Source organism: Gymnogyps californianus, chromosome 1 (assembly GCF_018139145.2).
Source record: "Gymnogyps californianus isolate 813 chromosome 1, ASM1813914v2, whole genome shotgun sequence".
In the NCBI taxonomy this organism is placed as follows: domain Eukaryota; kingdom Metazoa; phylum Chordata; class Aves; order Accipitriformes; family Cathartidae; genus Gymnogyps; species Gymnogyps californianus.
The window spans coordinates 28,570,540-28,586,992 of record NC_059471.1 but is presented as its reverse complement, the minus strand read 5'-3'; the positions used below and the strand labels follow the sequence as shown (position 1 = coordinate 28,586,992).

General features: G+C 38.0%; 1 protein-coding gene across 1 annotated transcript in view; it reads right to left on the bottom strand.

Moving 5' to 3' along the window:
• The window catches only part of COG6 (component of oligomeric golgi complex 6), a 60,057-nt gene that overhangs the window by 41,935 nt on the left and 1,669 nt on the right, over window positions 1-16,453 (bottom strand). Inside the window, exon 4 of the mRNA XM_050902270.1 lies at window positions 11,858-11,916. Coding sequence (XP_050758227.1) covers window positions 11,858-11,916 — 59 coding nt within the window. The remainder of the gene's footprint in view (window positions 1-11,857; window positions 11,917-16,453) is intronic.

The window sequence follows — 16,453 nt, the reverse complement described above, 5'->3', positions numbered from 1 at the left end:
CATTGTGCATCACTTGTTTTTCTTGGGTTTTATTTCTCTTTTTGTTATCTCCCTTTTCATTACTATTATTATTATATTTTATTTCAATTATTATACTGTTCTTATCTCAACCCACGAGTTTTCCTTTTTTTCTGATTCTCCTCCCCATCCCACTGGGGGCAGGGGGAGAAGTGAGCGAGTGGCTGCGTGGTGCTTAGCCGTCGGCTGGGGTTAAACCATGACACAGAAAACTGGCTTCCTTTCTGTAGACATGGATGACCTTCCCACCCTGCAGTTCCACAAACTCTTTTAGAGATCAGATTAAATGTTTTGCAAATGTCAGTCAGTGCTCTAGCATACTGAACAGCAAGAAGGAGGGGAATATAAAATCCAACAGTGTTTTAACAGTAAAATTTATGAAAATCAAAGGGGAAAGCAACCCAGTACTTGTAAGTTACACAGAAGACACCTAAACAAAAAGGAAAACCAAAACCTCATATGCTTTAATACCACATCTTTAATTGATAAGTCAGGTTTCCCCAGGGTCCTATGCAGATGTGGCTATTTTGCCTTTACATTGACAGTTCTGCAATGCTTAAAATCAATCTGTCTATTTAATTTTCTCTAAGTAAACTCTACAGTTGCAAATTCAGGGTCTCCATGAAGGTGAATGTTTCTCAGGGAAGGAACGAGAGTGATGCAGGATGATTTTGGCCAACTAAACAGACAATGACAGCAGATGCATCCATGAAACATTATAGCACTTTCCAAGCAATCTGGTGGTAGCTCACTGCAAGTGAGGAAGAACAGGGAAGTCTAAAAAGGGAGGACTCAAGAGCGCATACACAGCTTGGAAACAAGAAAATGCAGGTACAGGAAGAAAGGGAAGGTATTCGGAAGAGAGGAAAGACATTGAGAAGCATCATGATGGTTTGGCAAGGAGGTGGAGTCAGTTTTCTAACACAAGGAATGGGGCATGGGGAGAGAGAGATTTAGGAGAGAATGGAAAGTACCAGAAGACTCTGGGGGCAGAGAGGGGAGATGTGTGAGGTGATGGGTCTGAAGGGACTGAAGTTGCCCCATCTTCTCTTTGAATAACTTTATCTAAATTTCGCATATCGGGGTGAGGACACGTAAGACTATCTTCAAACCTCAACTTCCAGCCCCACTGATATGCTTTCCTGACACAGAAAGTGTGGTAGACCTCAACACAGTGGAAGGAGAATGGAAGAATACCATTTTGAACACATTCAGTAAATTTTCAGCCGGAAGATTAGGAGATAAAGTGTGAAGAAAGGAAGCCATGGTGTAACTTCTGCTGGAGACAGAGGAAAAAATACCAAGAGAAGCTGTCTACAAAACACATTCACAAGAATTAACAGACAGGAGCACACTAACAGAAGAGTATTTTTAATTAAATATTAGGGTTGTGAGAGATTTTCTAATGATAACTACATCATTCTCACAACACAGATGAAAGATGGATCAGGTCTGCTCTGTAGTAATATATTCCATCACTGCAACAATGCCTGAGCCATGCTGCTTAGGCTGCCTCAGCCATCCCTGCTCATCCCTCCCCTGTACTGCCCTTTCCACTGTGCCAGAACCGTTGTTTATACTATCATGTAGTGAATCAGATCAGGGAACAAATCTGGCAGGAAAAAAACAAAAGTTTTTATTTTATTTATTTTTAGGGGGTGGAGGTTATACGTATTCTCTCATTCAGTTTACCATAGGCCTGTACTGAGGGACTGTGGGGTATGAAGTTCTGTACAGGCACACCCTCTGTACTAAGGGGCCTGCCAGCACAGCGAGGTACCAGAGGCAAGGGGGTAATGAGTACTTAGTTCACTGCTGCTATGAAACTGCTCATGAAAACTACACTTCAGAACTCTTCCGGGGTATAAAAAGAGGTCATTTCATTAGTCAGTTACAACAACAAATAATAATAATAATAAATATTAGGACCCTCCCCTCTCAACCCCCCAAAAAACCTAGAGGCATATGACATAGCTAGTCAAATTGAAAATCAGGCAAGGACACTTAAAATTCATCCAATGATGGTGCTTTCAACAGCGCATTCCTGTTCCATGCCATTGTGCTGAGGAAGTCTAATCCATCAACATCGCCGTCACTGGATTTGGTTGAAACAACAGACGATGTAATTTAGTGAATTAACTTTATTTAATAATTGCTCCAAGTGTCTCCTCTTGTGATGGAAATCTCATTTTAATATAAAACCACAAAGCTGAAAAGACTTACACTGGATTATTCCTCCTTTTAGGGAAAAGAAGGAAGGTAGGAAAGAGACTAGACAAAGCAAAAGCAAGACCTTCTCTGGTTTCAACTGAAACAAGATCTCCCATAAACACAGAAGCAGATGGGATGTTGAGAAACTTCTCTGTTCTTTGAGCCTGTGTATCTCCTGAGTGCATAAACTTTTAAGTGCTCTTACAGAAGATCTCCATTTACTATCATCTCCTGTTCTTCAGATTTTTTTAACGTATACTTTCACCAAACCGGGGGCAGGGGGAAGTCTGATTTTAAGAAGTGCAATATACCGGGCATAACAGTTTTTTCAGTTTGCTTTGCAGATTTGTTGGAATTAGGGTTGTAGACTTTCAAAACACAAGGACCAGAGTCAGGAACTGTACAAACAGCACGCTCATTAGTCCGCGCTGGAATTCTGTGCCCCCTTCACTCCTGGGGTTATAAAAACAAACAATGGCAGAAGACGTCACTAGTCAATCTCTCTCCACCTGCAGGTCCTCACTCTGCACAGTCCTCCCTCTGTTGCTTTTTTGCTGCTACAGAGAACAAGGTTCAATCAAACATCGTGCTTTAAAGCCATTCCCATCCCTGGCTGCGTCTTTGGCTAACACCTGCCATAACTGCTCACTGATCCACTCTGCACACTCCCAATAATTAACTTTTATAAAACAGAGTCAATATATTAAACTCCAGCATACTGGCAAGTTAAGCTTCACAACGTAAACACAAGATAACAACCTCAAGGTGGCAGCAACGTTTCATCGATCTTTCTCAAGTCAGTGATTCGGAAGTGGCGAGCAACATCTATCCTAAATCTAAAAGCACACATCTGAATTTTGATAAGGCTGTTTCTTTTGGGCTCTTTACAAAGGACATGGGATTTCAACAAGCTACTCAGTTTCAAAACCCAGGTTAGCCACCTCTGCTTATGCTGGCTATGAAAGTTGCCTTGGTTATCAATCTGCATGAGAAAGAGATCCTATATCCTAGATGATGGATCAGGCACAAAACATTTAAGTGCTACGTACCCTTGACTTCTACCTGGCAGTACACAGTATTAAGGAGACCAACACATTTGCATAGGTATTTAATTTTATATATATATGTATTTCCTCAGACATAAGCTAACAGGTATTTAACTAGAATTTAATCAATCTTATTAAAGCAAGGAAATGGATTAAAATATCACTCAAGTTTGCTATAGTTACTTCACTGTGATAAGTGCTATGCAAAACACAACGCAGGTAACAACAAAAGCTACAGTAAGGCCATCTTACATATATATAACCCACAGCAGTCAGTACTTGTGCAGACACTTGGACATTTCAAGACCCACTGGCCTTTCTGTAAACATAGTAATTTCTAAATTGTGTTCTAAGCAAGTGCAATACAGCAGAGGAAAGGCCACGCTGTGCCGTCATCCCAAAGTTGTTTTTTTTTTCTTTTACCAACGTTATCCCTGCATAAAGGAACAAAACAAAACTAACAGATCATGGGAACACTGCACTGATGCAAAGGGGGAAGTGCCAAACGCTGGTAGACTTTGGAGCTTGGGCAGGGGACAGGACTCCAACAAAGAGCAATTTCCCCAGTTTTAATCGTTACCAGGGAGACAGAATTCTTTTGCAAGAGAACTCAAAAGGCTGGGAAAACTATGCACTTCATGCACTTTTCCCTTGAACCAAATACAAATGCACACTGTTTGTTAGGATTATCACCTAGACAGCTCAAGAAATGAGGTGGAGGAGAAACAAGCTTTTCCAAAGTTTAATTTTATCTTGCCACCAAATACAGCATAAAAATCTGCTTGCTTCCTTCACCTAGGACGAGTCATAGCAGCACGTCCTGAAATTACTTTCAGTTTGTGGCACTGAGGATTGAACACATTTTTAAAGCCTCAGAAAGATGGAGTATTTCTAACTCATAAAGAAATAACAACCATCTTTAACAGACATGTATAAATGCTCTTCAGCAGCAGCTGGAAAAATTACTTTTCTGTGATGGTTTTTGTGGAAGGCAAATATACAAGACTATATAACAAAACATCTGCACACAAGTAAGTGTTAGGAAACCATTCTTAAGTACCAGGTGCAAAAATGCATTTGTAAATGCTGAGAACAAATGTTTTTATTCTACGTTTTGTCTGTCAAACATCTTTTATTAAAGAACTGAAATACTGTGAGAAGGTATTCAGTGACCAATTCCACCATAGAATATAATTATGAAATGTTCTCCTTAATTAAAAAATAGGAAGGCACAGAAAGTCATAGTGAATTGTCTAACGTTCCCAGGATACAGGAAAATAGCAGTAATATTACAGAAGGCTTTAGTGAGACCTCATCTGGAAAACAGATCACAATCCTGATCATCTGTGTTCAAGAACAATGGACTCCCATTAGACCAGAGCTAGCAGGATGACCATGGGAATGAAGAACCTAATTTATGAGAGGAGATGAAGGAAGCTCTTAAGATAAAGGACAAGATGAGAAAACAGCCAATTTATATCCAAGAATTAGGTTGGAAATTAGGGAAAGGCTTTTACTGGAAAGAACAAGCTTTTGAGGTAAGTGTTACAAGAACAGCAATGCGTACAAAATGCAAAAATAATTCACTAGTTACACGTTGAACAGTTGATGAGTTTATGAAAGTCATCATGCAAATGATAGCTGGTAGCAGGAGAGTGGACTTGAACTTAGAAGGTTTCTCCCATCTGTAATCCCTACCTACAGACAGCTAGCCTGCAATGCTGCAGCCCTGCCATATAATATATTCTGCTCTAAAAATAAATAGGTAAAAATCAAAAAGGCTAAATCAAAAGTTAAGCACCAGAGGATACTAACTGCACTGAAATGATTCAAATCTTGCCAAACAGATTACTAAACACTAGAATAAAAAAGCTTATATGCTGTAAATAAATTCATAGAATTCAATAATTTTCTACTTACATCGATCAGGCTTCCTATAAACATCATTGGTATGTACCTACAGAATAGCCTGGATAAGCAATTTCCACATGCAAAACTTCACAGCAATCATATGATATATATACTTACTAGGTAAATCAGTGTTAAGCAATGGTTAAGATACAAGATATGGTTTCTAACTTGTGAACAGAGATTAAGTTAAAAAGGAGTGTATTTCCAGTGAATAGATTCTTTTCCATCTTGTAGAGGTGAGCTAGTTGATACTGTCGTACCAAACAGACTGCTATCTTCAGCATATCTTTTATACAATCTGATATAAAGACATTTGAAAGGGGTCTGCTTAGCCTAACTTGAAATTTGCCACCAAATTCAAAAATGTTGCCAAAGGCGTGAAAATAACACACTGTTCTCTACATCCACCTGGAATAAGATCAGAACAAATGAGCCTGACCAGCAGCAAAAGAAGAACTAAATCAGATAATAGGAAAACAATAAAGAACCAAAATTTCCAGGGAAGACGATGGGCTCTCTGTCCCTGGGCTTTTCTTCTAAGAGTAGATTAGACAAACATCACTCAGGAATGCTATCATGTAACTGATTCTGCACTTCTGATGAACATTTCTCGAAACCTGTAAGACCATGCTTCATTTCATATTGATCAAGAGTACTTCATGCCTCAACAGAGTACATGGTTGCCAGGTAGAAGAGCTGGCAGGAAATAAGGCTTTGCACTTTCTCTGCTGGTCATGGCTAGAATGTGACAAATTAGGGGTTTTTTTCTTCAGATCCATTTTAGCTGGTTTGATTCCTGTGTTATGCCCTGTTACCTATGCTTTACTTTGGTACAAATCAGGAAAGAAAATCAGCCTCAGAATTTCAAGACTTGACCCTCCCCCGCATCGAATTATAATTCAGTTTAGGCAATCACTTTTTTCTCATGAAGCATATTCACAGGAATAAATGTAATTACAAGTTTCAAAAGGTCAAGACACGAAATACATCTCATCAGTGCAAACCACCAGATCACCACTTTTCTCAGCATACGCTGATGAAAGCAAACCTCTCTAACCTGCTACAAATACTGCTGAACTTCCTGCATCATTTCCAAATTGACTATGATGAAAAAGATATTTCTTAAAAAAGGAAAAAAGCACCACCAAGAGACAAGCATGAGATCTGTAGTGTGGCCCTACTGAAGCAGAAGGTGTTCACTAAGAAGCATTTTTCCTAAAACTTTTGACCTTGTATTGAGCACAGAGGTGACAGTCAAATCATTCACTGAACTCCAAGAACTGTGTGTGTTGAATTTAAATAAAGAGCAAGTCTGAATGTAATTCAATTAAAATAAATTGAAATACACACTGCTGCATTCCAAAATATATTTGGGAATTATATTTAACTGTATTTTTAAAAAGTGAAACAATCCTAGTGCTACAGAAACTGATTTTCCAGAACCAACATAACTAATAAAGACTCTGACATCAAAACACACATTTTTCTGTGTTTAAGAACACAATTAATAGAAGCTAGCAAAACAAGATAATGTGTAAAGGTGTTCAAGCGCATAATCTCAATGAAAGCTCTGAAACTTTAGCCTGACTCAAAAAAAATCTGTCCAAGCCATTTCCATTCCCATTCTTTCATACAGTTTTCCGAGTATGGTGGTCTTTACTTCCAGAAAACTACTTCTGACTCTCACCAATTTTCTATTTCTGCAGGCTTATTTTCTGTGATCTCCCTGAGCATATACGTACACTCACATAATCGCTCTTATTTAATTTTGTAAGAATTAATATTGTAACTATTACCTTCCGGTCTCTTTCTTCAGTTGTTAGATCCATGACTGTCATTTGTGGCTAACCTCAAAAACAATCTTGCAAAATACCTTACCATTAAGTGGCTGGTAGAACTACTATGAAGCCAGGCTTCTGGCGTTCTGCATACAGTATTTTGGAACTGAACTGTTATTTCTCCGGTTTGGGAATTACTGAACTCCAGGACACTTGCTCCCAATGCAAGGTGAAGTAGTTTAGTATTGCAATTAGGTTTTTAGCTTCACACAAAGAAAAAAAAGAACTAAACTCAGGTACAGCAAGAGAATCGACAAGTCACAGGAAGCTTTTATTAAAATCTCACTTCAAGGAGCAAGATCCTTTTTCTGTCAGCCTGTTAGCAATGGCAATAAACAAACACACATCTTTTAAAAGCAGCAGATGTTGTTTGAAAACAAACTAATCTCCTCATTATTATACGTAAAAAGCCTAATGCAATCTGAAAGCAGTATTACTGTGCTCAAGTAAATGCACAGAAATCTAGTGAAGATACTGAAGTGGAAGTGGATTTTTAACAATTCACAGAAATTGTCTAAATTAACTACCTCAGTTTTTCTTTATTACCAAAGTTTGTTATGAAATACATTAAAACAAACATTCTATTCAATAATCTACATTACTGAACAGCAATAAGTTAACCTTATGTTACAGAGAGATGGGTTGAATGGTTTGGACTACTTTATTTCACACTACATGGTTCTATTAAGTTGTGATAAGTCTCAATTTTAAGGAGAGAAGAGGGAAAAAACCACCCATAACACCTGCTATGTTAAGCAGATTCCATAATTTAAATAATGTGAAGAAAAACTGTTCTGCTTCTGATGTACAGTAATTTTAACTAGTCTTTACAGAGAAAATAAATTCAGAACAAGCAACCCAATTGACCAAAGAAATGCACCAACTCTGACATATTCACAAATATCACAAATAAAAAAATGCAATTGTATTAATGGAAGATTACTTTTTAAATTTGTTATCTAAGTAACATACTCTATTTAGCATTTATGCCAATTCAGGTCTAAAGCTCACAAACTAAGTTACAAGAAAAACAATGCTGTAAAGCAACAACCTGAGAATGCAGAAGTTTTAACTTAAATCTGAGACGAACATCTTATTTTCTACCCCAACTATTTAACCAAGTGTCTTAAATCACACATTTTACCAACATAGGAAGTCCCAAATAGCTTATCAGGATTACCTACAGGATACTGCAGGTCAACCACTATACCTTCAAACCACAAATCTGAGAGACTAGGATGACCAACAAAGAGTTCAGGTAAGAAGCTTAGGAAATTGAAAATCATCTTGATTTGATACATCTAATTATACAGGTGATAATACAATGCAAAAAATACTTAGTGTAAGAAACCTAGTACCTGCACTGAACCACTGAGACAACCATTCCTTTTCAAGTACTGCAGATGAGAAAGAATACATGCAAGGATGAAAGCATGAACAAGCATTTCTATTTAAAATGTTCATCCTCATACTTAAGTTCCCGTGGCCACTCTGCATCTTTGGGAAACTATTCTTCACTGCTATCGTGCAGTTCTTGATTAAAAAAAAAACACAAGTTCAAATGACACACAGGGAAAAATTTCTGAAGAGATATTTACATTTGCAAGGTGAAAAAATGTTGCAATCTAAGAAAATAGCTCACTTACTATTTCAGTCTTTCCTTTATTTGCTTTGTATAGCTATGGGAATAAAGTTACAACTCCAATCAAAAAGACTTTGGCTATTGACTTTTCTTTCTCTGGTTCTGAAGTGAACATTTTGTTCTTTTAATTGCAGTTTGCTTTAAACTTGATAGTAATTATAACACCTTTTGACAAAATTTACTTTCCATGAGAACTGATGAGGCATGAAGAGGGTTTACCCAAGCCAAAGGTTCCACCTGACGTTTACTGAAAACAGCCTTAAGATTATTAGAAAAAGACAACTAGACATCTTTGATCAAAGCCAGAGCTAACATGTATTCTTAGAAAATGAAGGGAAGTAAATAAAAAACTCTGAAATACAAACTCAATTATTTGCCTAAATTTAACTTTCTGTCTTCATCATACTAAGTGAAGGCAGCAGCCCATTTTCCCTAAAATTTCAAATACAAAAATTAAATATTTTTAAAAATCCAAATCCCTAATTACTGTAAATGCATGAAATGCATTTGAAAGTTTACTGTCTCCCTTCAGTTTCAGAACACTGAATCAAATAATAAAATTTTCCTCCTACGAAAACATGGTCAGCTAAAGTAAATCAGATAAATGCTAAGCATAATAGAAGACCTTTTTTTTTTGACCAAGAGATAGCACAGCAAATCATTTACTGCAAATCAGAATTTCTGAAGGTTTTTTTTTTTTTTAAATGGCTAAAAACTGTGAAAACAGATGAGGACTTAACGTAGTACTTAGTGAGAAGGGCAGAGTCAAAGTAACTTTCCTTAAGGAACAACTGCTTCAGCAAAATGACAGAATGTATTACCTCTGCTACTTCAAAATGTTCAGTAACTATCATTGTGAAAAAGAAGAACATAACTGATGTGATAAGGAAGAACATAACTAATTTTATTTTGGTAAATAAATGGTAAAACACACCATTACTCAGCACTGATTTATGAACTTAACTCACAAACACTGCGGTACATAAAACCACATTTGTTTTTTTAATTTGTTTTTTTAAAAAAATATTTTGATGTTAAGTTAAAAAATTACACAGAAAATTCTACTATATTGGTGCTATTCAAATACAAATTCCCATTATCCTAAACTTCAAGAAACTTCTACCTAACTCATGTTTCTTGTGAAAAGCCTATCATAAAATAAACAGCTGGTAGGACCACAGAGAGTAGAAACAGAAATTTGGGACTGATGAAATCTGAAGATGACTTCTGTGTTTCATAATAAGAAAAGAGACATCTTTTTATAGGAAGAACTCTAAAAAATTGATTACGCTCAGCAATTACTGCCTTGTTCCAGACTGACTGTTCTTGCTTCAGAGTCACTGTTTCAACTGCCTCAGAAGACAAAGAGGCCATGCCATCCCAGTTTCACCATTTACTTCTTTGCTGCCTAAGAAATGTCACCTGTTAAATTGCAGATTCCTTCAACTTAAGACCCATATTTGGTCTGACTGTAGGCAAGATTTCAGCTTTTCAGGAAACCCCTAACATTTGGTAGCAGATGTTTCTTCATGTGCCTGATGTAAACCAAAGCGATGCATCAGAACAAACAGTCATTTAATGAATCAAAAGAAAAGATGACTAAAATGTCCCAAACGGACCAAAACAGCCTTCCCGTTGTAGCTTTTCCTTAAATTTTTCATAAGTTTAGCCAGGAAAAAAGTTAACTTTGTTAATAAGTGGCACTATGAGTCTTCCGTAACCATCATATTGTAAGATCACAAGTATTATTTGGCTCCTGCTAGTGGGTACTTCATGGTATACTTAAAAAATAGCCTTTCAAAAGAGAACTTTTTCCTACGTGTGCACTGAGGTCACACAGACCCTTAGAAGGACAGGCTACTTCCTAAGCCTTTTTTCTTCCTCACACTAGGGGGATGTTCTGTCTCTTAAAGGAATTAGCAGAAAGTCTTTTAAGTTAACTATTGTGTGAGCAAGGACTATACTGTAGAAGTACTGATGTACAGTCTGCATAATCTCCTTTAATGGAATTTAAGGCCAATTAGACATAAACCACTTGGGATGGTCTTGGTATCTTCCATTCTGCTTCAGAACAAGGAATCAAAGCAGCTTTCCTTTTCCTGAGACTACAAAAAATATGACCACTTCTCTGTCCTACTACTTCAGATACTCGTATTTAAAATAACAAATTTTCTAAGACTTGACTTCTGCTCACTTACTTAAACTGTGACTTTGCCAAGTCCTTCATTTTATATCAACCAGCATTGTATTTTATGCAGTTACTCTGCATTCAACTTTTCAAATATGTACACATTACACTCTAACTTCACATTCAGACTCTCACAGGACATAATCCACTTCCTACTCAAGTCCACAACGTGAACCTACCGATTTTGATAGTGCACCCAGAGCTATCCAAAGCTGTAATTTCTACTAGAAACTTATCACTGGAAATAATTATTTCTAATCTCCAGTGAATCGTATATCATTTTCAGAAGAAAGCCCATAAAGCAAGGAGATTCATTCTTCTACACTGACAAAGACTAAAGCTGTAAAACCAGATACCCTAACCATAAAACCAATAAAGATTACTTGAATCTGTCATAGGCTATTATCCCTTTCCCATGAATAAAAATACTGAATAGAGCAAAATACAAATCTTTTCTTCCTCAAGAGGCTGAAGAACCAAGGGAAAAAGTGGTCTGTGTTAGGCTCATTAAACAGCACTTATGTATTTCACAGTTAGTTTTAAATATGGCAGAGTAGGTTATAATCCAACTTTCTGTTCCTACACACAGTCCCTGAACAACAGAGTGATTTCCACTGGATATGAAGCATTAACAAGAAGCCTGTGAAACTGATGAGACACTGAGTAGGTCCTTATCTGTTACGAAACAATATAACTTACATTATCAACTGACATTAGGTAAAGCACATCCACATTCAGCATGCTGTACCACTGTAACTGATTCTCTTCCCTAAAAGGCCAATTGTTATAGCAACAAGCACTAACACATGTTCTCACCTTTTTGTATCCTCTAGTAATAAGCTAAAAGTTCAGTATTTTTATTCCAATTGAGCTACAAACACAGATAGTGTTAAAAACAAAGCACAAATACAAAAACCCCCAAAGTCATTACTCAAAAATAAGAGTGGCAGAATCACATCTAGAAGAAAATGTCTTCAAGAAATAAATAAGGTGGTATACATACTTTTCTGCCTGAAGTTTTGTGGTTTTTACTATCAAGTCCTGGGTTTGTTCCTTTGCTGCCTAGAATACAATTAGAATTGTTAAGCATATCAACATGTATGACATACATATCAACACAAACATATCAAATGTATTACGCAACTTTTAAAATATGTAATACTTTTGAAGCTTTCTGACTATAAGCAGTTTAAAGAGTGTACTCTTTGAAAAAAAAGGCCTTCTTGAAATAAGTATTCATTAACTCTCCCTATTTTCAGGCATGAAAAAATAAGTTAATATCCTTATCCATATATATTTTCTTCTTTATATACATTTATATTTGCATACAGTTGATTTTTAATTTATATTTAATACAAAAAACATTTTTATAAATATTTGAAATAGTTCAGATTATTTTGTTTGTCCATTGACTGTAAATTGTTTGCTGTTACAAAATGAAAAATGAAACGAGTTCCTTCGGATGCTAAACTGCCCAGTACCAGTGTCCATCCAGACATTTTAGACAACATGAATACAGCTCTGCTGGTCTAAGCAAGTTTAGCTCTACAGTCCAAGCAGCTTACAGGGCTGTAAGGACCAAGAAAAATTATTAGGAAAAATTTCTTCACTGATGTATTGGGTTTGCGTGGCAGGGTTTTGGTAGCGGGGGGGCTACAGGGGCAGCTTCTGTGAGGAGCTGCTAGAAGCTTCCCCTATGTCCGATAAAGTCAATGCCAGCGGGTTCCAAGACAGACCTGCTGCTGGCCAAGGCCGAGCCCATCAGCAACGGTGGTAGCACCTCTGGGATAACATAGTTAAGAAAGGGAAAAGAAGTTACAGGGGAGTAGCAGTTGCAGCCAGAGAGAGAGGAGTGAGAAGATGTGAGAGGAACAACTCTGCAGACACCAAGGTCAGGGAAGAAGGAGGGGGAGGAGGTGCTCCAGGCGCCGGAGCAGAGATTCCCCTGCAGCCCATGGTGAAGACCATGGTGAGGCAGGCTGTCCCCCTGCAGCCCATGGAGGTCCATGGTAGAGCAGATATCCACCTGCAGCCCATGGAGGAGCCCACGCCAGAGCAGGTGGATGCACCTGAAGGAGGCTGTGACCCTGTGGGAAACCTGTGCTGGAGCAGGCTCCTGGCAGGACCTGTGGCCCTGTGGAGAGAGGAGCCCACGCTGGAGCAGGTTTGCTGGCAGGGCTTGTGACCCCGCGGGGGACCCATGCTGGAGCAGTCTGTTCCTGAAGGACTGCACCCCGTGGAAGGGACCCATGCTGGAGCAGTTCGTGAAGAACTGTAGCCTGTGGGAAGGACTCACGTTGGAGAAGTTCATGAAGGACTGTCTCCTGTGGGAGGGACCCCACGCTGGAGCAGGGGAAGTGTGAGAGGAGTCCTCCCCCTGAGGAGGAAGGAGCGGCAGATATAACATGTGATGAACCGACCGAAACCCCCATTCCCCATCCCCCTGCGCCACTCGGGGTGGGGGGAGGAGGCAGAAAGTTTCGGGGGTAAAGTTAAGCCTGGGAAGAAGGGAGGGGTGGGGGGAAGGTGTTTTAAGATTTGCTTTTATTTCTCATTATCCTACTCTGATTTGACTAGTAATAAATTAAACTAATTTTTCCCAAGTCGAGTCTGTTTTGCCCGTGACGGTAATTGCTGAGTGATCTCCCTGTCCTTATCTCGACCCACAAGCCTTTCGTTTTATTTTCTCTCCCCCTGTCCAGTTGAGGAGGGGGAGTGATAGAGCGGCTTTGGTGGGCACCTGGTATTCGGCCAGAGTCAACCCACCACAACTGAAAAGGTTATCAAGCATTGGAACAGGCTGCCCAGGGAAGCGGTTGAGTCACCATCCCTGGAGGTATTTAAAAGATGTGTAGATGTGGCACTTCGGGACATGGTTTAGCAGCGGACTTGGCAGTGTTAGGTTTAGGGTTGGACTGGATGATCTTAAAGGTCTTTTCCAATCTAAATGATTCTATGATTCTAAGAGCAATGCACTTCAGAAGTTCATCACAGCCCTAAATGTTCAGTGATGACAATACAAGGGAATCCATCCAGAAACAATTCTGCTACAGACAGCAGCTGCATGACTAAAGGGATTGCTGCAACTGAAGTTAAAGAGTTCTGAAACTTATCACTCAGCAAGAAGATAAAAGACATCTGGAATTGTTGGTCTCCCACTGGATACCACCAGTGATCATTTAGGCAGAAAAATAAGAAGATTTAACAACAAAAAAAATCCTGAAATCAAAATGCATTCAGTATGGAATAATATTGCAAGTGAAGAGGTGGAAACAGCTATAAAGATATTCTGCATGAATAATTTCAGGACTGTAATAGGTCTAAATTATGGCATTTACCAAAATGAAGATGCCAGTCTTGAAACTTGTGAGAGGTCTAATGTAAGTATATATGCACAGTGACTCATTTCAGCCTTTCTATCTGTCACACTATATTAGTTACAATGGAAAAGCAGTCAAGGTACAGGAACGCTTTGAAAGGTGAAAGTAGGACTGCAACCACTCAAGTACAACTTCAGTCATCAGAGGGAGTCTGAGCTATTCCATGAATATAGACAGCAGGCACCGCTGAGATGCCAGTTGCTGAATTTTCTAAAGGAAACTATTATGGACTAGCATGCAAATTTAATAAAAACTCGACAGAATTTACTGAACATTTAGTAGTTCAAAAATAATTTAAGATATCTTTAAGCTTTTTATATCTTATATAAATAATAATATTTAAAATTTTTTATGTATTTGTATTTTAAACTTTTTTTTAATAATACTGATTTTCAATGCTTCAGCCTAACAGAAAAAGACTATTACAACAAAAGACTAGACCTGAACTATTCAGTATGGAAATCTACTAATTCCAGACTTTTTTTTTCCCCCGTTCCTTCAGAGTTGCAGATTTTAATAAACGAAAAAGACAGACGAAGAAATTTGCTTCCTTTCCAGTACTTTCGGGACAGAAGTACTAATTGCCAAGAAGAAAGCTAACAGTAGGACAGCAGAAAGGAAGGAAAAGCAGTTTTTCTGGATCTAGCTAGATATATCAGGAAGCCAATTTTTACTTACATGCATTCAAATACACGCCAGATACTGTTGTTATTGTATGCATGTAATGCAAGAGCTTACATCTAATGAAAAAAAGGTAACTGGCAGAAAAGTCAGACATGCCAGAAAAATCAGAAAGGTGACATTTGATGTTTCTTGCAGATTCAAAATAGAAATATTTTTCTCTTCCTCCCCACCTCAGTACATTAATTAAAACTTTCATTATCCTTCAACCCCGCTTTATTCCATTCCAGCACTTGCCTCCTTATCTCTCTTTCAGCCATTGCATTTATCAAGGAACTGTCCTGAAATCAGATCTGACAGTATCTGGTTATTTGGATTGTATGGTATTATAAACTTACAAAACAGAAAAGGTAAAAAGCTTTTTGGCTTATCAATATATAGCCCCTTTCATATCTTGTATTTGTTCTGCTCTCTTAGCATGCTTTTCTGCCTTATATGCTATAGATATTCCTCTTTATACCTTCTATTTGCTCTACTTTTAGTTCATTTTTGTCTTCTTATTCAGCTTGAGCACATGCTTGCAAGCCTTCACGTCCTATTACAGATAAAATACCAGAGTATTTGACAACTGAGGGCTAGTTCATGGGCTTATTAACTTACTTTACATTCATACAGACAAAGAAAACATGGGTTGAATTGAGACACGCTAAGAGTTCTACAGGGCTCTAGAGGAAACCTCATGTGGGGCATAGAACAAAACTACCTCCTGACTTTAATAGAAAAAGAAATCACTGCAGGGTGGCTTTACTCTGGGGGGAAAAAAAAAAAAATCACAGATGATAGTTAGACTTCATGATCTAAAGACAGAAAAGGGCAAAAATCTGCATGGACACTTGACTCATTTCCACATCTGAGAGTTTAATCAGAGAGTTCCTGAAACGCACTAGGGAATACATCCACATTAGCAGCGTTCAAAGAGATCTGAGACCTCCGAGGTGCATTACCCATTGCCTTCCAAAACTGACAATTAAGTACTGCAGTGGGCTACACTGTACTCTCACACTTTTTGGAACAAGTTCATCAAACTACAAGCATTCTTCTGGGAATTATATACAATGACTATGAAACCTATTCATCTAAGTAGGGGGACATCTAAAGTCCACACACAGACATTGGGAGGGGAAAAAGCATTGTTTTCACAGGATTTTTTAGTGAAGGATTCTCTCTTATGTGCTATGTTCAGAACAGATTTGGTTTGGCAAAACATCTACACTTCGCATCCATAAGCCTTTTAAACTAATCACTGTATTGAATATTGAATTTGTAAACTAAATCCAAGCCAGATTTAGTAACGCATTATAAAACACAACATTTTTTTTCCCCTAGAATATTATGGATTCAGGATTAATACAAGACAGAACTGGTTTTGTTGCATATCAGCATTTTGAGACAATGTTATGAAACAAAATCCATAGAATGAAGATGGCACACTAGATTTGTCTCTCTCTTTGGATTACAAGAGACTTTCTTATGAATATACTTGAGGTATTTATATGAACACATAAGTCAACAGATGTAGTCAATGCGAAAGGCACATA